Here is a 20,877-nt window from a genome sequence, read left to right as displayed (position 1 = left end):
GATACGGGATCAGACACAGGAATCGACACAGAGACTGACACAGGCATCGACACAGGAAGCAGCTAGACAGACACTGCTAGACAGGAGCTCAGGAACTGGCAGGAACAAGCTCAGAACTCAAGCACTCTGGAAGACTGGAAACCTAGAAATATCACCAGCATCTGTGAATTGCACTCAGCCAGCATATAACAGAGAGGCCTAATTAATTATGTCGTGCAGCTGCCCCGTTGCATGACTCCAAACTGACAAGATGCAATTAGCAGACAGGTGAGACCAACCACATGGAAACAGGCTGCAATTACACAGACTCACCACTGACAGCAAACAAATATCTTCTAAACCAGAGCAAAAGGAAATCCTGGCCTGCAAGAGAACTATAAACATAAAATAGGAATGAACCACTACCTGTGGTTCATAACAGAATTATACGCCAGTATCACAGGAATTATACGGCAATATCACTGGAATTATACGCCAGTATCACAGGAATTATACGCCAGTATCACAGGAATTATACGGCAATATCACTGGAATTATACGCCAGTATCACTGGAATTATACGGCAGTATCACGGGAATTATATGGCAGTATCACTGGAATTATATGATAGTATCACGGGAATTATATGGCAGTATCACTGGAATTATATGATAGTATCACGGGAATTATACGCCAGTATCACGGGAACTATACGACAGTAACACTGGATATATGGCAGCAGAGGACACCACCACTGTGACTGGTCACTAGACTGATGCTGTACAAGACACTACCCCTGGTCTGATGCAAGACAACACAGCAAAACTGCAAGGGACTTATACAGCTACACTGGATATATGGCAGCAGAGGACACCACCACTGTGACTGGCTGGACTGATGCAGTATAAGACACTACATTGGACTGAGCAGCACAAGACAGCACTGGAATCGCCACCCCACTTTCCCGCCCACACAGACACTGAGGACGGAGACACGTCCTCTCACTACACTCTCTGAGAATGGAGTGAAAATTGCGGCGACGCGCTGGTCCTTATTTGGAATTCAAACCCCACGAGAATCCAACAGCGGGATGATGATGTTTTGCCTCGTTCTGTTTTCCGAGTCAGGTGGAAAAACCCGAACCTGACTCGGATCCGGACTCGGGTAGGGAGGTTCAGTAGGGTTCGGTTCTCAGGGAACCGAACCCGCTCATCTCTAACTTTTTGTGAAGTGATCATCATCCCCTCTGGCGGAAAAACCCGAGCCTGACTCGGGTAGGGAGGTTCAGTAGGGTTCGGTTCTCAGGGAACCGAACCTGCTCATCTCTAACTTTTTGTGAAGTGATCATCCTCCCCTCTGGCGGCCCGGGTGCAGAATGGATCACTGCAGCTGTGACCCCCAAAGCCGGCACCCTATTGCAAGATCTCTCTGGTCCTTTATCCCTGCTGGGTCATCATTGCAGCCTCACTTCCCCCCTCTCCCCCCTGCTGGGACATCATTGCAGCTGTGCCCCCACCCCCCTTGCCGGGACATCATTGCAGCCGCTGCCCTCCCCCGGCCGGGACATGTCTGCAGGGTCTCCGCAACCGCGCCCACCCCCACTGCTTGGACATCATTCCAGCCATGCCCCCCCTTCCCGGGACATTACTGCCGAGTCTTCACAGCCGCAGCTCCCGGGACATCATTGCAGAACATCACTGCCGGGTCTCTGCAACCGTGGACACCCCTTCCCCCCCCCACCATCCTGCTGGCATCTTATTGCAGGGGCTGCCCGAGTTAGCACTGCAGCCGTGGCGCACCACCCTCGGGGACCTTACTGTGCCAGTGCTTCAGGGATCGCGCTGCAGGTGCAGCCCCCCTCCTTCACCTGCTGCAGAAGCTGCCGTCTAATCGTGTAGAGATTCTGGGGCTGTTTGCCATCTCAGGATGACAAACAGTTTCACGTTCAAACGCCGCAAAGAATGCTTTTCCAAAGTTTGATGACTGTCCCAATTCTATGGAGTGTAGAAATTGTGACATTTAAAGGATAATGAATATGCCACTCTGAGAAGAAACTCACCCAATCTGAGGTCACGCCCACTGGAGATGCCTACATTGACAGAAGAGGACCGATCTTCACTGGATAATAGGTGAGTATATTGTTGTTTTTTTTACTACTTGACAAGGGGACCGATGGGCTCCGTGGGACACTAGGTAAGTATGTGTGAGTGTGTAAGTGTGCATGTATGTGTAAATAAACTTATACTTTCACAGTGTGTGTGTTTTTATTTGGATACTTCTTTTGTTGTGGTTCTACAGGTACCAGCTGGCCCGTTATTTTCCTGCATGCTGGTACTTGTGGTTCTCCAAGTACCAGCAAGCGGGGGAGGCTTGCTGGGACTTGCAGTTCCACAACAAAGGACAATATTCTTTATTTGTTCACAATTTGGGCTCTCAGCCCCCCATCCACCGCCCAGGGATGAGGAGGGGACATCCTTGGGCTTCACCACTGGCCCTTGGGTGCCTGGAGGGGGGTACCCCTTGATTTAAGGGGTCCCCACTCACCCAGGGAACCTTGGCCAAGGGTGACTAGTTGGGGGGAGTGATGCTTTGGCCGCAGGGACCTATATAAAAGTGTCCTCCAGCTGCGGCATCACCTCCCTGGCTAGTGGAGCCCGGTGCTGGTTTCAGAAATACGGGGGACCCTTACTTCTTTTGTCCCCCGTATTTTTGGAACCAGGACCTGTCCAAGAGTCCGGTGCTGGTTGTTTAAATACGGGGAACCCCCAATCAATTTTTTCCCTATATTTTTGCAACCAGGAGCGGCTCAAAGAGCCCGAGGCTGGTAATGCTTATGGGGGGACCTGCACGTCATTTAAATTTTTTTATTTTAATACTTTCTTTACTTTTACAGACAGACGCATGCACGTATTTCACTGATCTGTGCATGTTTCACCAAAAATCCCCAGTCTAAGCCTGGTCTATTAATCTGGTAATTTTTGGTAAGATTTGTGTGCAAGTGAAAAAATCGCATCCTATTACATTTGCGATTTTCATTGTTTTCAATGGGAAAACATCTGGATGCGATTTTTCACTGCGATTTTTGGTATATGTTCAAAACTTACATTTGCAAATTTTGGAAAACGTGCAAATTTGTGGTAAAAATTGCACGCTTTCCAGAAATCGCACCCTATTACATTTAGCCTTATATCTTGAAGGACTGGAAAATGTGATCTAAAATGACTAGGAGTGACAGGAGGGAGAAATAATGAAGACAACATGTGGTATGGGCAGGTAAAAGAATACATGGTGGTAACAACACAATCTGAGCCAGATTAGAAAGTGAGATTGAGGAGTGTGAGCACTTGCAGAGAAAGGGTTATATAAGACTAAATAAGCAAGAATAATTGGAAAAACAGAGGTGGTGTAAAGAGCAAGAGGAAGGGAGTGAGAAGTGGGGTGATGGCAGAAAGGGGTTGTAGATGAAGCAGAAAGTGATAAAGTAGGGGGCTAGGAGAGACAGAATGAGTGATAGTAGAGTGTGGAGGGGGAGGAGAGACAAAAGGAGCAATGGGAGAATAGAGAAGGACAAAGGAGCGACGGGAGAGTAGGGAGGGGACAAAATGAATGATGGGGAGCAGGATATGGGGTGGTGGCAGGATGAATAATTGAGGAGAGGAAAGCAGGAGGGGGGATAGAACAACTGAAGGAACAGTACATGTGATATGAGTAATAGGCAGAATGAATGATGGGAGCCTAGGGACCTGGGAGGTGGCCTAAGGAATGATGAGATTTTAGATTGACAGTAGAGTAGGGGTCAAGGAAACAGAACGAATGAGGGCAGAGTGGTTAGCAGAAAGAATGAGGGGAAAGTGTGTAGCAGGGAGATGATGAAATGAATGAGGGCAGAGCAGGGAGCAGTGCAGCAGAATGGAAGAGGGAAGAGTAGAAAGCGGTGGGGGAGAATAAATGAAGGGAAAGTAGGGAGTGGGGGGGTGGGTGAGGCGGCCAATGAGGTATCGGGTAATGAGGTAGCAAGGCAGGAAGAGCTGGCCCAGTGACCAGTACTAATGATGGGAATGTGCCAGGCCAGATAGAGCTTACAGGATGCTGGAGGGGGGTGATGGCTGGATTGGGGTGAGGGTATGCTGGCGATGGCCTGTGACACACAAACACCTGCTCCCGCTCACCTCATCCCTGGCTGCAGCAGCTCCCACTCTCTCTCTCTACAATGCTTGGGGTTGGGCGTGTCTCAGGACATCAGCACAATCAGTGGCTCTCCTTCTTCCTGGGCCATGCACATCTCATCTGTGTTTTTTTTTTTTTTTGCTGGCTCCCCTCCATCCGATGGCCCAGCTCTGATGCTGCTCATGCCTCACAGATCTGACAGGTCTGTGGGCGTAGCAAGGGGCTGGCACAGTGGGACGGGGACGGCGCATCTCAAGTCCAGCACCATCCTGCAATGCATACCACCACTTACCACTTTGCACTGGCCCTGATCTCAAGGGTTTAAAATTATGCTATAGCAAAAGAATGGAACATTACCAAGGTTCCCAGGGGGATTTCTTGAATAGTGGTCATCCCAGGCCTTGTGGTGTTCTAATAGGTAGAATCCCAGGGCCCAGTTGGCAGCACCATTGCTGCCTCACAGCACCTGCATGTGTCTTGCAGGGTGCAAGGAAAATCACCCTTCAGCAGCTAGGGTTATTGCAGAGCCGCCCCCAGCATCCTTAGTTGCAGTGTTCTACTTACCAGAGCCGGCGGTGGTATCAGTGGCTGGTGTGGCATCACAAATGTAGTGGGCTGAGCCAGCACAGGGTGCAATGCCGCCTTGTTATATCACTGGCTTTTTTATAATGATATTACAAGGTACAGTCATCAGTTGTAAACAAAAATATACAGTGTTGACCATTCTTCGTATTGTAAGTAACACTAACATTTGTCCTGGTCTGGGTGACAGGGAACTGCTGGCAATCAGATAGGCATTTTCCCACAATCCTTTGTGCGAATCATCAAGGACCTACCCGAGGAGAAGTTCCCTGTCAGCTGGCTGCGTTGCTACTTTCATGATTATGACGTGTGTCAGATCAGGTAATTATGGTGGTGGGTAGTGACCTTAAAATTACAGCTATGCTGAAGAAATTACTGATGCTATTCTCTCTTTGACAGAGATATCTCCTTAGAGGAAGATGTGCAGAAACTTCCTACATACAATGAGCTGCTAGATTTAATAAGGTAAAAACCAGAGTTTGGGCATTGAAGAGAATTGGTTAATAAACTCTTTAATAAGATGATAAATTGATTCGGTCTGAGAGATTCTTGGCTGCCAGCGGGATTACTGTGGGTTTAATTGGTAAGTTTATTCAGCATCGACATCATTACCGGAAAGAGGTACTTCCCAGAGATGGACGAAGGTCACTACTAGCGGGCAGCCTTCATGCACAGTTATCTGCAGTTTGCACGATTACTATTTTTAACATGCATAAAAATCCATAGTAGTTAAATATAATAAAGTGCATTTGTGTTATGGGAATGTAAATTTAAATGCTATAACCTGACTTCAGAATCCAGGCCTCAAGTTTCAAGTACAGATCTTCGGGTTATTTTAAAATTAGGAACATTTATGCAAAATTACATTCTCAGCAGCTCATAAATAACCTTACTGGCCCGTGTTTGATGTAAAGGGACAATGTCTTCTCTTGTATGCCTTTATATACTGTATATTGCAATGCTACTAAATTAAATGTCTTAGGGGCCGATTTATCACCATCCGCATCCTTGGATGGCATGTGATAAAATCGACCCAATCCGCACTGCGATAATTTATTACATTGCACGGATGTATCCGTTATTGCATGCAGGGACAAACCTCTATTCCTGCGATGACAATCTGCAACAGTATCGGGTTATTTTTTGGGACATCACCGCTACCGAGTCGACCCCCGTTGCGACTACCTACCCCATTTCCCCCACGGTAAATATCCAGTCCAGGGAGCCGGTGATCTCTACTCCTGTAGGGCTGCCGGTCATCGGATCCTGTGCACTGCTGTAACCCCCGATGCTGTAGAGTGAGCTGCCATTTTGCAGCGTCACTTTACTGCACCGGGGGTCACAGCATCACACAGGAGGTCCCGATGACCGGCAGCCCGCACCGGAGCACTAATCACCGGCTCCTGGGACTGGCAAGTATGTTTGTTGTTTTTTTTTACCAGTGATTAGCTTGTGTGTCCATCACCGGAGCTCGGTCCCCACAAAGCTTTCTCTGCCAGGGGGCAGAGAAAGCTGTGCAGAAATAGGATCTTGCAATGATCCCTGTGATAACGCCAGCTGGAGCTGGCATAATTATCATAGGGCTCCTTGCAAGTTTTTTTCACTTCTTTTTTTTAGGCAATTTGGCCCAGATCGCATTTCCCATAGTTCATGCGATCTGATTACTAAAAAAAAAGTGAATTAAAGGGTTTGGAGCAGTTTTTCATGAAAACTGCTCCAAAAGCCCTTTGCTACATTTAATTGATACTAAAACAATGTGAAAAGGGTTTTCACATTTTTTTTTTGTAAAAATAATGTTAATAAACAGGCCCTTAATGAGGGTATTTTTAACTGCAATTATACAGTAGCACAAAACAGCCAATCAGCAAATTAGCAATGCTGTGCAAGTGAGACAATTTACAAACGTACAAGTACACAGGGGTCTGTTTACTAAGCCGTGGATGGAGATAAAGTGGGGAGAGATAAAGTACCAGCCAATCACTGCCTAACTGCCATGTCACAGGCTGGGTTTGAAAAATGGCAGTTAGGAGCTGATTGGCTGGTGCTTTATCTCCATCTACTTTATCTCCATCCAAGGCTTAGTAAATAGACCCCACAGTCTGGTAATCCAAATACTTGGGCAGATGTATTAAGCCTGGAGAAGTGATAAAGCAATGATCAAGCAGTGATAAGTGGAAGGTGATAACGCAGCAGCCAATCAGCTCCAATATGTAAATTAACAGTTAGGAGCTGATGCATTATCACCTTCCACTTATCACTGCTTTATCACTTCTCCAGGCTTAATACATCTGCCCCCCTGTTTCATGTTGAAGCACATGGAGTTGCTGGCACAGATAGTGGTGGCTGCAGGGATAACCATCTCTGCATCCTGCGATGGGTGAAGTTGGGTAGATCAAGGACATTCCTTGTGTATTACACTGGCGGGTGAATGTACACATGTCCTTACTAAGCTTTTCTAAAATCATGCGAAGGACCCCTCTGTCTCACACCACAGTCCTACTATTGAATAGAGTGGTGCACCATGTTATAGGCTAGTGGTTCTTACACTGCGTGCCTAGCAGGGACGTGCAGTGAGGTAAATGGCTCAACAGGCACTGGCTAGTACCAGAGCCAGATTTACACACAATATATGAGCCCAAGGGTTCATGTGGGCATTGGGTATCATTCAGACCTGGCCGCATCAGTGGCCGCAGAGCAGTTTGCCGATGGCGGCAAACTGCGCATGCATGGTCATACACATTGCAATCGCATCCCTGATCCCCAGTGTTTTTGGGGCAGCTGCTTGATGTCACACGCAGCCGCTCCAATAAAAAAAAAAAATGGCCACTGACCATCTGACGCTGCCAGGGGTCAACCTTCGTTCCGATGTGTGCGCATTTAGATTGCGAACGCATTGGGAGGTGGCCTCACACATGCTGGACGGCCTTGCCTTGTGCTGGGTGTCCCTCAGCATGTGCAGAGATGAACACAGATCTGGCTGCGTATGCAGGGATCTGCGTTCATCTCTGAATAATTGGTCACTGGTGTCTAGGCACCCTGGGGTGCCTCAAAAAAACTTGCAGGGGTGCCTTGGATTGGTGGTCCAGGACCAAGTCAATTTATTTATTGTCAATGTGGTAAGCAAAAAAATGATGATACTCTAGGGCGCCTTGATTCATACAAGTTTGGGAACCACTGTTATAGACGGTTCGTAATGTACAAGTTCTCCCAAAACATGCCTGTTCATTTATATGACCTATGCAAGAAAATTGCACTTTCAGTTGTGCAAAATGATCACAAGGGGAGTAATTCTGAGTTGATCGCAGCAGGATTTTTGTTAGCAGTTGGGCAAAACCATGTGCACTGCAGGGGGGGCAGATATAACATGTGTAGAGAGAGATAGATTTGGGTGTGGTGAGTTCAATCTGCAATCTAAATTGCAGTGTAAAAATAAAGCAGCCAGTATTTACCCTGAACAGAAACAAAATAACCCACCCAAATGTGCTGAGCGATCTTAACACAGACCGCTCAGCACACATCTCTCACCCCGCTCAGCACAGCGCGATGTGCTGAGCGAGGGGGAAAGCCGACGGGGGGCCGCTCACTTCACACAACGGTGAAGTGAGCGACCCGCTAGATTGAGCCTGCATGCAGGCTCCATCTAGCATCGGCGATAGCCGCGCATCGCTATCGCTGGAGGGCATACACACGGCAGATCCGTGCTTAAAATCTAAGCAATCTAGCAAGATTGCTTAGATTTTAAGCACGGATCTCTCCGTGTGTACCCCCCTTAACTCTCTCTGCAAATGTTATATCTGCCCCCCCCCCTGCACTGCACATGGTTTTGCCCAACTGCTAAAAAATTTCCTGCTGCGATCAACTTGGAATTACCCCCAAAATTACAAAAAAGTAGCATAATATTAGTGAAAGAGTGTTCAGACTAATCAGGGGAATATTAATAGAGGAGAGGGCCCATGTACAGACTCCCACTCCTCTCTACAGCGCAGTAGACTCTGGAGGAGATGTACTAAGCAGTGATAAAAGTGAAGAAGTGAGCCAGTGGAAAAGTTGCCTATGGCACCCAATCAGCATTGACGTAACATTTATAAGTTACATACTTTAAAAGTATACAGAGCAGCTGATCAGGTGCCATGGGCAACTTCTCCACTTTTATCACTGCTTAGTACATGTCCCCCTCTGGCAGAATGTGCAGGTCGCATGCACAGGTTTTCTGGTGACAGTTTTCCTGCATTAGGAATTCTCATAATATTAAGTGCTGCCAACATCTCATTTCTGTCATCTGTGAAGAGCAGGAAGTAGGTGTCTCAGCAGCTGCCCACTCTAAAGGCGTCAGAGGGGTGTGTGCCCTATGAATGGTGGGGTTGCCAGGCACAGGTTGTTATGGCAAATGGCAGGAAATTGATGTAAAAGTTCTGCGTGGAGTTTTGTCGTTAAACCTATGTTTATAATAGAAATTGTGTACGATATACAGTGTTCTCTCTAAGTGAATCTATTGCAACTCAGGAGGGCATGTATAAGGTGCACAGCATGTCTAGACAGACACCACACAAGATTATATAATAGATGCCTTGGCTTTCCTTCAATAGCTATGATTTCTGGCACACAGGTGCTTTATGCAGTTCTTACATGCAGCATTTTTGTAGCATTGTTTGAGATTAAGTAAAAGTCAATTTCTCCCTCTTTAACAAATACCTTACCCGGTTCTCACACAGAACTCAGTTCCCTGACAGTGATGTGGCCCTGAATATGAGGGATGCAGATGGTGACCTGATTCGCTTGATGGACAATAGCGACATGGAGCTTCTTGTTACAAAGGGAAAAGGAAAAACAAAACTAGAAAATTTCTTCCCATGGCAGCTACATGTAACGCGTATTGACGACCTGGATGTGTATAGCAATAGGAATTCAGAAGATATGAGCATGAATTGAAAAAAAAAAAAAATAAATATAAATTATATATATATATATATGAATCATTGGTAACAGACTTTAATGTGACAGTGATTGTTATTACAGAACATGGTGTAATCCAAATAGCTTCTTCAGCCAGTGGATGTAACCATCAGTCACGGTATGGTTTATCCTTGCATGCTGTCACATTTCATTGAAGGTAAAATAGACCTGATGTGCGATCAGATAATAATATAGTGGGTTTCAAATCCAGAATTCTAGTACCCTCAACAGGTCATGGTTTCTGGATTTCTTTTATCATGCACAGGTGAGTTCATCTATTTTGCTGGGTTAGTAAGTATTCCACACACAGAAATCCTGAGATCATGACTTGTTGGGGGTACTTGAGGATTGGCATTGGATGCCCATGTCCTAATACAAGCAACGGAAATGTTTTGTTGCAAGCTAGTAAATGCTTACAGTGTCTATAATAAAGGGGATGCAGTTAATATCCCGAAGGATGGGATCCCGGCGGCCGATATACCGGCACCGGAATTCATAAGGACGCAAGAAACCGGCATCTAAATACCGGATACCGGTGTCAAAATACCGTCAGCTGGAGTCCCGATTGTTCTTCCCGATGTGGGGGTAGGGTGTGTGTGTTTAGGTTCAGGCATGAGGAGGGGGTTAGGGTGCAGGGACTGGATAGGTATGGTTACGTACTGGGGAGGGAGGGTTAGGTTTAGGCACTTAGAAGGGGAGGTTTGGGTTAGGCACCAAGCGGGGAGGGTTAGGATTAGGCAGCGGTTAGGGTTAGACACCACCCGGGAGGGTTAGGGTCAGGTTCCACCGAGAAGGGTTAGGTTTAGGCACCCACAAGGGAGGGTTAGGGTACTTTACAGGGGGCTGTCGGGATTCTGATGGTTGGGATGCCGCTGTCGGTATTCTGACCGCATCCCATCCATTGGGATATCATACTGATCCTAATAAAGAACATTGCACTTGTACCTACTGTAAAAACAAAATAGTAAAGTAGAAATCATGTCGGGGGTCTGTTACATGTAGGTATGTAGTAAACGTACAAATATGCGTATGTAGAGTACATGAACATTTTGTTAAAATTAAAATTATTCTCATGTTATTATGAAATAATTGCTTATATTGGATTGTTATATACTGTATTAAAAGAAATACCTTGAACAAGGCGGACTTTTCAGCGTCCAAATCTAACTCTCTCTGCACATGTTATATCTGCCCCACCTGCAGTGCACATGGTTTTGCCCAACTGCTAACAAATTTTCTGCTGCGATCAACTCTGAATTACCCCCAAAGTACTGTGTGTACGGCTTAGATGGGATCATAAATTGATCGGCAAAGTGATGGCATTGCTGGGCAGTGACTGGAAAGCAGTGGTGCAAGTAAAAATATTTTCTTAGTGGTACTGAGCGTACAAAAAAATAGGCGTGGTCACGTGTCATGAGGGGGCATGATCACATGACACTAGGGGGAGTTGCTACATTACACTAGGGGTGTGGCCACACAGCATAGTTCCTTTTCTTTCCACTCTGAAGGCAAGGCTAGAAATATACAGCAATAACCCCAGTAAAATAGAAATATATAGCAACAACCTCAGTATAATACAAATATACTGTAATGCCCCAATTTAATAAAAATACATAGTAATGTCCCCATTATAACAGGAATATATACTGTAATAGTGCCCCCGGTATAATAGAAATATATAGTAGTGTCCCACATTACAATAGAAATATATAGTAATACCCCCATAATAAAAGAAATATATAGTAGTGTCCACATTACAATAGAATTATATGGTAATGCCCCATAATAATAGAAATATATAGTAGTGTCCCACATTATAATAGAAATATATAGTAATACCCCCATAATAAAATAAATATATAGTAATACATCCATAATAAAAGTAATATATAGTAGTGTCCACATTACAATGTAATTGTATGGTAATGACCCATAATAATAGAAATATATAGTAGTGTCCCACATTATAATAGAAATATATAGTAATGCCCCCATAATAATAGACATATATATTAGTGTCCACATTATATTAAAAAAATAATTACCCCACACGGTGAAGCCAGAGACATGCCCAGCAGCCCAGCCTGTGAAGAACTAAAGCCGCTCAGTGCCGATGGATCACTCGAGCCGAGTGAAGGGAAACAGCTGGACATTGCGGGAAAAGGCACCTAGCTCAGTCCGCACGCTCCTCTCTTTGTGCCAGCTATGGCCGCCAGGAGAGGAAACGTGATGTGATCTCATTATCTCAACGTTACCGTCATGCTCCCTGTAGCCCTGACAAAGTGGGAGGCGCCGTCATGCTGCCGGACACCACGGTCTTGTTGCTTGGCAGCACATTATGATTGCGGTAATGGCAGTCACAGGTGCAAAGTGCTCAGTGGGTGGTACTGCATACCTGCTGCCAAACTCTTAAGGGTACTCCGTACCCCACCGTACCCACATACTTGTACCACTGCTGGAAAGTGGACTGGAGTGAATGCAAAAACAGTCTGTCCCGTGGGCGTATTATAGGAGTGACGTGGGTGTGTCTGTGTAAGCGGCTGCATTCTTAAGTGCACAGCCGCTACCACAGAGACCATGTTCTGATGGAAAAACTGCTCCTGCCATAGGGATTGTACTAGTGCCGATGGTGCACGATAGTGCGCTGTTGGTGGCACTGTTACAGTGTGCAGAGATGCAGAAATTGTGTGTCTCAGTGCATGCATGCACATTAAGGCACACGCTAATACGCAATGGGGAGGCTGAAGCTAAAATTTGCATATTATCGCTCCCACACCGATACCAAAAGACGCAACTGCAGACACAGCAGCATCCACGTCTGAGACAGGCTCTTAAATCTGCAATGTTTCCATTCTACACCATGGTGGTCATTCCGAGTTGCTCGCTCGTTGCCGTTTTTCGCAACGGAGCGATTAGGTGGAAAATGCGCATGCGCACATGCGTTCAGTAATTTACCACAAAACTTTGGAGATTTGCAGAAGCTCGAGCGACGTTTTTTCATCGCTCGAGTGATCATTGAGTGATTGACAGGAAGTGGGTGTTTCTGGGCGGAAACTGGCCGTTTTCAGGGAGTGTGCTAAAAAACGCAGGCGTGCCAGGTAAAAATGCAGGAGTGGCTGGAGAAACGGGGGAGTGGCTGGCTGAACGCAGGGCGTGTTTGTGACGTCAAACCAGGAACTAAACGGACTGAGGTGATCGCAATCTAGGAGTAGGTCTGGAGCTACTCAGAAACTGCAAGAAAATATTTAGTAGCAATTCCGCTAATCTTTCGTTCGCTATTCTGCTAAGCTAAGATACACTCCCAGAGGGCGGCGGCCTAGTGTGTGCAATGCTGCTAAAAGCAGCTAGCGAGCGAACAACTCGGAATGACCACCCATATTCCAAAGAATGAATAGAGTTGTGATAATAGTGGTCAATTCATTCTTCTGTGCAACTCAGAACTCGCCTAAGCCAAATGTGCAAGCCGTGTATTAAACATTATGAACATCACAAGTACTTGCTAGTAAAACATTAACTGACACATTTTAAATAATCTCCTCTTATAAAGAAAAGATGCATAAATAAATACATATTTTCCAGAATGAGTGGTGAAAATATATTCATGTCAATTGCATTAAATTAACACTGAAATATTGTTGCACATTGCTATGTGTTAGCAAAATGTATTTTTACACCGTTCTTATTCCAAGTAATGGAATAATAATTAGACCGAATATGCCATAGTCTACAGTACATCATTGATGTGCTATTAATAGCTTAAAAACCTGCGCATAAAGCTGTACCCTATAGGTGGACCTTCCTATTGTATCTTCATTGATCAGCTGTGTTTGGTTGCTCGCTCCTAAAATATTTTGCCCATTGTTGTGGCATTATAGGTGCACCACCGCCTGCCATGTATATGGAATAGTCCACACGCCAGATTCTGAATCAGATGCAAGTGGAAATTCGGACGGAATTATGTGTATATCATCATCTGCGCATGCACTGAATGAATCACGTATATGCATAAGGATGGAGTTCACTTGTGCATATTGATGGAGCACACTACCTGTAAACTGGGCATTATGTGAATGCACAGAAATGTCATAGGCGTGTTTGCTATCTTCCTTGCTTGATCGTAGCATATGAGCAGAAATTGTACACCTATTTGAGGATGATCATGTGCACCAGCATGGGTTGGGTGCAAAACCCAGATTTTAATGATGATAGTTTATTACAGACATAAAGCAGTGGGCAAGATCGGCTTACGCATGCAGACACACAGATTCTGGGGGGTATATTTACTAAGGAGCGGACTTTCAAATGTGGAGGTGTTGCCCATAGCAATCAATCAGATTCTACTTCTCATCTATCTAGCACCTTCTAGAAGATAATATCAAGAATCTGGTTACTATGGGCAACAGCTTCAATTTTGAAAACCTACAGAATAGTAAATATACACTGTAGTGTATGCATTAGCATAAGGAAGAAAGTAGGTTACCATGGACAACCGAGAAAGCCGCTGTGATGCATGTAAGTCAAACCCAGGCCCAATGTCTCAGCTTTTTGGTGAGCCCATATATAGTACTACTATATTTAGTGTATCATAGTTGTTAGAGTGGACATTTATTTTAACGAAACACTTACAGAATGCAGCAGTGAATTTGTGTTTTGTCTCTCTCCATACTGTATAGGACATTCATTTTTCCAAATAAATGAATTTACACTTAGGGCCTGAGAACGCATGCTGGGTAAGGTCACCCATCGCAGGGTAAGGCCGCCCAGCATGCTGACCACCCCTCGATCAAGCAGAAATTGCGATTGCATCACAATTTCTGCTTGATTGTAGAAATTACGGTTGCCTCCTGCTGGCGCAGCTAGGCTGCACCTGCAGGAGGCCCGCTGCCATCAGAAAGCAGCCACCGCGATCACGCCCCCATTCGCACCACCACGTCCCCTGTTTTGATGTCGCGTCCCTGCAACGCTCCGTCTCCGCCTAGGACAGGCAGAGGCGTTCGCATTTTCTGCAGGCACATGCGCAGGACTAGCGCTGCACATGTGCCCGCATCCTTTTCAAAATTTTTGGGTTGGATCACCTGAATCGGGTCCATAGAACATTGGGGTAGATGTATTAACCTGGAGAAGGCATAAGGAAGTGATACACCAGTAATAAAGCAGTGTTAAGTGCAAGGTGATAATCCACCAGCCAATCAGCTCCTAACTGTTAATTTACATATGGAAGCTGATTGGCTGGTGTGTTTATCACCTTGCATTTATCACCGGTTTATCACTTCCTTATGCCTTCTCCAGATTAATACATCTGCCCCATTGTTTTTAATGACCACTTGCCTTTATTGCTTGCCATCTAGCATTCTCTTTTGAGGTAAAAATCTAATAGTGGCCAGAGAATAGTGCCACCTGGTGTCCAGATTTTGGTGAGAAACCAAAAGACAATTGTGTAAAGACAGTATGGGATAAAGTCTAGGCCTATAGTACAGTTGAATGCCCATTAGCTTTTTGTATTTACATTTGTTTATCGCATTTTCAGACCGCGTAGGGAACATTGGCCCTCATTCCGAGTTGATCGCTCGGTATTTTTCATCGCATCGCAGTGAAATTCCGCTTAGTACGCATGCGCAATATTCGCACTGCGACTGCGCCAAGTAATTTTACAATGGAGATAGTATTTTTACTCACGACTTTTTCATTGCTCCGGCGATCGTAATGTGATTGACAGGAAATGGGTGTTACTGGGCAGAAACAGGCCGTTTTATGGGCGTGCGGGAAAAAACGCTACCGTTTCCGGAAAAAACGCAGGAGTGGCCGGGGAAACGGGGGAGTGTCTGGGCGAACGCTAGGTGTGTTTGTGACGTCAAAACAGGAACGACAAGCACTGAACTGATCGCACAGGCAGAGTAAGTCTGAAGCTCCTCTGAAACTGCTAAGTAGTTAGTAATCGCAATATTGCGAATACATCGGTCGCAATTTTAAGAAGCTAAGATTCACTCCCAGTAGGCGGCGGCTTAGCGTGTGTAACTCTGCTAAAATCGCCTTGCGAGCGATCAACTCGGAATGAGGGCCATAATGTGACCATAGCTGCATAAACGCACCATCTGGGCCTCCGCAGCGCCGCTCGAGGCATCACCTTGGCCTGTGAGGTGTTAATGTTTTTTACTGGGAGGAACGTAGAGAGAGGGCCGGGGGCCTATTGGCTGGATCATGGAGAGGGGGCTGGCCTGTCATGCATATATGCAGCTGGCAAGATACTTCCTGCCTCTCTTCCAGCTCTTTTCGTGAGGACTGCAGTCTGCAAGTATTGATCTCATTTCATTATAATCCTCCTTATTCATTCTGCTCACAATCCCATTTAAAACTTTTTTATCTCCCTTTCCTCCGTGCTTTACCCTTTGTATCCTCCTCTACTCCTTTCTTATATCCCTTTTCCTATCCTTCCTTCTCTTGTTCTTCAACTTCTCCCTTACCTACTTAGAACCGCCTTATGGCCGCTAGACTTCGTACCAGCCGCGCCGCTGGCCTCCCCGCCCGGCTCCTGGACGCGTCTGATGTCCAGCCGGCACGGGGAAGGAATGCTGCGGCTGCCGTACGGGAGACCCAGGGCGCGCGCGGCCTGGCTCGGCCGCCCGCCCGGGCTCCCCCGCGCTTGCGCTCTCCGTCCCCGCTGCTAGCAGCGGCGGGGAACGGAGCGCTGGGTGGCCGGGGACGTACGCGGCGCACGGCCAGGGATGGTGTCCTGCCGTCCCTGAGCCCGCCGCTCGCTACCCGCGGCTGCTCTGATCACGTGGGGCCGGGACGGAGCTCCCGGCCCGCGGATCAGCGGCCTGATCCTCTCCTGGAGGGGGACTCTGCTGATGTTGGTGGGCGGGAGGGGGGTCGTGCGGCTGCCAGACCTGTACAGTCCAGGCAGCGCGCGCGTGGCACAGTTGAGCGCCCCCCCCCTTCCAGGATACCGCACCTGGCGCATGGCGCTGCCGCCGCCGCCCATGGCCATGCAGCTCCGACCGGGGTTACCCACCCCGTCAGGGGGGCGGCGTGCGCCGTCGGGGGGTGTCCGTTCCGCCCCTCCCCGTGGCCGGTCGTCTCCCGCCGATGTTGCTGCGGACGGGTCACATTCCGACGTTGCGCCTCCTCCTTCCAGTAGCGACGACTCTGCGGTTTCTCATCCTGTGGCCAATGCTCGGGATCGGAGGAGGTCGCGGCGTGGGCGATTGGCGCGGGATTTCTCGCAGCGGGACGGCGATACCGTGACGCCCGACAGTGAGGGATCATCCGGGTGCTTGCTCCCAACAGGGAGTTTACGATCCTCCCGTAGAGAGCACGTGGCGGCTCTCATTTTCCTACGCCCGCCACGTCGGCTGCACCCCTGGTGGACACCACCGTTCTGTCCGCCATTTGTGCAGCTGTTGTGTCGGCAGTGGCGCCCTTGTTATCCTCCGTACCCGGGGGACTTGGGCGGCCCACTGCTTCTTTGGCAGATAGCATTGCGCATGCTCTTGCCCCGCTTCTGTCCTCTGGCGCGACGGTTCCCCCGCCTGCCCCGCTCCCGGCTGCGGCAAGCCCGGTGGGGGTGCAGGGAAACCATGTCTCTTTTGTCTCCCCAGCCGCAGACATCGGGTCATAAATGGAGTCTGTCGGTGCATCCGCAAGTCGTCCGTTGGCCGTTGGGACGGATGGTGTTCCCTCTCGTGCAGGTGAGTCTTCATCGGACCCCGACTGGTCCCGGGGGAGCGCGGTTACACCCCGTAGCGGCTTGGGATCGGGTACTCACTCCAGCTCCTCTAGCGTCGGCAGCAGTGTGCGTAGGGTTTCTAGCAAGCGCAGCAGGCGCAGCCGCAGGCATCGGTAAACGGACTCTTCCCTTGCCTCCACGTCTTCGGAGGGCCTTTCCTCCTCTGACGGCGGCTTGCACAGGGTTAAGATTCGCAGACGGCGCGAGCGTCGGTATTCAACCTCGTCCGCCTCCCAAGTCTTGGTGGAATCGGACACCGTGCACTGCGCTAATACGGCGGTGCAACGTGGTCTTAGGCCCCCGGGTCCGGGACCGGATCCGTAAGGGCCAATATGTGAATATTTTCGCTCTTACTAGTGACGATCGAAAAGCCTTACTTTCAGCTAAGAAAAAGGGGCAGGACAGCGAGGACGCTTTGCGCTCCTACCCGAATTGGGTACGATGCATGTTGATCTTTGCTGCATGTTACCTAGAGACCCGCCCGGACGAACATATGAACATAGTGCGATATAAATTCCTCATACATGTTCTGTACCATAAGTATAAAGGGTCGGCCTGGCGTCGTTATGATGAGGATTTTCGGCGAAAACAACACGGGCGGCAGATCTATAACTTCGGTAAGAAAGATGTGGAACTGTGCTCGGAACTGACCCAGGGTTCGGCCGGCGCTGAGGAAAGCGGCACGACGAGGAGGTGGGCTAAGCGTCCTGCCTCTCGTTCTGCCGGCTTTCGCGGCGGTTCAGGGCGCGCGGGGCATGGAAAATGCTTCGCTTTTAATAATGCCCAATGCGATTTAGGCGGCCGCTGTCGTTTTCGTCACTCCTGTATCCGATGTGGGGGGGGCCACGGGATTAAGGACTGTCCCAGTCCTGGGGCCGGAGGGGCTTCCGGACCGCAGACCCGGCAGAGTCGCGCTCCCGCGGCCTCTGGCGTTGGCCACAGCCCCCACCCCAATTAGACTTCGGGCACTCCTTCCCTGGCTGCGAAGGTACCCGCGGCCGACGGACGCCCAATTCTTACACTCGGGATTCGCATCGGGCTTCCCCTTGCCTATACATGGGCGGGTGGGTCCCGGGACGGGTACGAACCTGCGCTCGGCCAGGGAATTTCCGGAAGTGCTCCGCCAGAAGGTGGAGGCCGAGGTGGCGCTAGGTAGAATGGTTGTCCCTTTCCGGGAACCCCCTTGCCAGACCTGGTATTGTCCCCCGTTGGCATAGTGCCCAAAAAGACCGTGGGAAAATTTCGCCTTATCCAGCATCTGTCCTGTCCTCCGGGGTCATCGGTTAATGATGCCATCCCTCCTGATCAGTGTAGGGTTGTTTACCTATCCTTTGATTCAGCCATTGACACCATCCGGTCTTTTGGTCCGGGGGCAGTGATGTGTAAATTGGACATCCAGTCAGCGTTCCGCCTCCTTCCGCTGCACCCGTCTGCCTTTCGGTTTATGGGTTTTTTAAGTTAGATGATGGCTACTACATTGATCGGTGCCTCCATATGGGCTGTTCCATCTCTTGCACCTACTTCGAGAGATTCAGTTCTTTCCTCCACTGGTGTCTCCAGCAGGCGACCGGCGAACGGGGCATTTCGCACTACCTGGACGATTTCCTTTTTATCGGCCCATCAGACTCACCTCGCTGTGTCCTCTTGCTGCAGGGGGCTCTTGCCCTCTTCGCACACTTCGGGGTTCCGGTGGCACCTGAGAAGACGGAGGGTCCCTCCGCCTCCTTGGTTTACCTCGGGTTTCAGATTGATACGGTTGGTGGTTTGTGTAGGCTCCCTGCGGACAAGGTGTTGCGTTTACACGATGGTATCCTATATGCGCTGGCGACGGGCAAGCTCACTCTCAAACAGGCTCAATCCTTATTGGGCCTGTTTAGCTTTGCTTGCAAGGTGATCCCCATGGGCAGGGTTTTCTGTAGAAAATTGGAACGGGCCACCGTGGGGGTTAGACGCCCGCATCACTTTATTAGGTTGTCTCTAGAATCCGAAGGGACTTGCGGATTTGGGATGAATTTCTTGTTCGTTTCAACGGCATCTGTATTTGGCAGGAGGCGCCTGTGTCTAGCCCATCCATAGAGCTTTTCACGGACGCCTCTGGCGCTTACGGGTTCGGAGCTTATTTCGCAGGCCGTTGGTGCGCGTGTCCCTGGCTTAGCAAGGGCCTCACGACGAACATGCTGTTGCTGGAAATATTTCCCATTTTGGTCGCTCTGGAATTGTGGTGCGATGCCCTGCGTAACAAACAGGTTATCTTCTGGTGCGACAATTTGGGCGTGGTTTTTGCCATAAACCGCCAAAAATCCACGTCCTTGCCGGTCCTGCGGGTCCTTGCGCAGATAGTCTTGCTATGTTTGGTGAACAACATTACGTTGCGAGCCAAACATGTCCCTGGCGTGCGTAACGAAAATTGCGGATGCCCTGTCTCGGGGCGATTGGCAGCGGTTTCGGCGCTTGGCTCCTGCAGCGCTAATCCATGGTGAATTATGTCCTGCTTATGTGTGGCAGGTCATACACCCGGATTGGAGGAGTTAGCACACAGATCGTTGGCCCCTGCTACTTTTACGGCCTATCGTGCCGCCTGGGAGCGGTGGAGTCGCTTCCTCCTGGAGCGAGGCCAGCGTGGTAAGACCTCTCACGATTTACTCTTAGAATATATCTGGATGTTGTACTCCGACGGGTTTTCGCGGGCGTCTGTTAACAGGATTTTGGCGGGTATATCATATTTTCTGCAGCTTCGGGGGGAAGCGGATTTTACGAAGTCCTTTTTCCTCCGGCGGGTGTTGAAAGGTTGGGCTCGGGCGTTCCCGCCCCTCCCGGATACTCGCCTGCCGATCACGGGTGCTTTGCTGCGGCTGATTTTGGGATCCCTCCGGAGTATTTGCTCCTCGGGATACGAAGTTCGCCTCTTCATGGCGGCCTTTACGATGGCCTTCCACGGTGCATTCAGGGTGGGCGAGCTGGTGGCCGTCTCTCGGACTTCTGCCTCGCCCATGCTGGCAGCCCACGTCATCGTACGCCCCGACGGTTTGTGGTGCAGGATTCAGCGCTCCAAGACTGACGTAGTCGGCAGGGGGCAGTGGGTTCGAATGGGCCGGGCTCGTGCGCGGGGCATTTGTCCAGTTGCCGCGGCCCAGGCTTATTCGTACCTTCGGCCTCCAACTCCCCCCGGGTGGCTTGTCCATCGTAACGGTTCCCCGTTGACCAGATATCAATTCCGGTCGGTTTCGGGACGTTGTCTTTTGTACCTGGGTCTCTCTCCGGCCGACTATGGGACTCACTCTTTCCGCATCGGCGCTGCTTCAGCAGCCGCTGCGGCGGGTTGGTCCAAAGTCGAAGTCCGGGCACTGGGTAGGTGGAGGTCTGGTGCAGTCAGACGCTTTATCAGGCCTTTTCCTCCCAGTGCACCCATTTGAGGACAAGCCGCTCGTCACTGTTGCATTTTGCGATTGCGGGGGCCTTGAGGAATTTTT

At 48.9% G+C, this 20,877-nt stretch overlaps 1 protein-coding gene across 6 annotated transcripts in view; it reads left to right on the top strand.

Moving 5' to 3' along the window:
- Positions 1-10,822, top strand: part of NCF4 (neutrophil cytosolic factor 4) — a 554,470-nt gene extending 543,648 nt beyond the window's left edge. For all 6 annotated transcript variants that reach the window (XM_063940668.1, XM_063940669.1, XM_063940666.1 and 3 more), the window contains 3 exons: positions 4,919-5,049; positions 5,128-5,193; positions 9,441-10,822. In XM_063940668.1, coding sequence (XP_063796738.1) covers positions 4,919-5,049; positions 5,128-5,193; positions 9,441-9,657 — 414 coding nt within the window. In that variant the 3' untranslated portion in view covers positions 9,658-10,822. The remainder of the gene's footprint in view (positions 1-4,918; positions 5,050-5,127; positions 5,194-9,440) is intronic.
- The last annotated feature ends 10,055 nt before the right edge of the window (positions 10,823-20,877 follow it).

The sequence above is a fragment of the Pseudophryne corroboree genome, chromosome 9, assembly GCF_028390025.1.
Source record: "Pseudophryne corroboree isolate aPseCor3 chromosome 9, aPseCor3.hap2, whole genome shotgun sequence".
Classification (NCBI taxonomy): domain Eukaryota; kingdom Metazoa; phylum Chordata; class Amphibia; order Anura; family Myobatrachidae; genus Pseudophryne; species Pseudophryne corroboree.
This window is presented reverse-complemented; position numbering and strand designations above follow the sequence as displayed.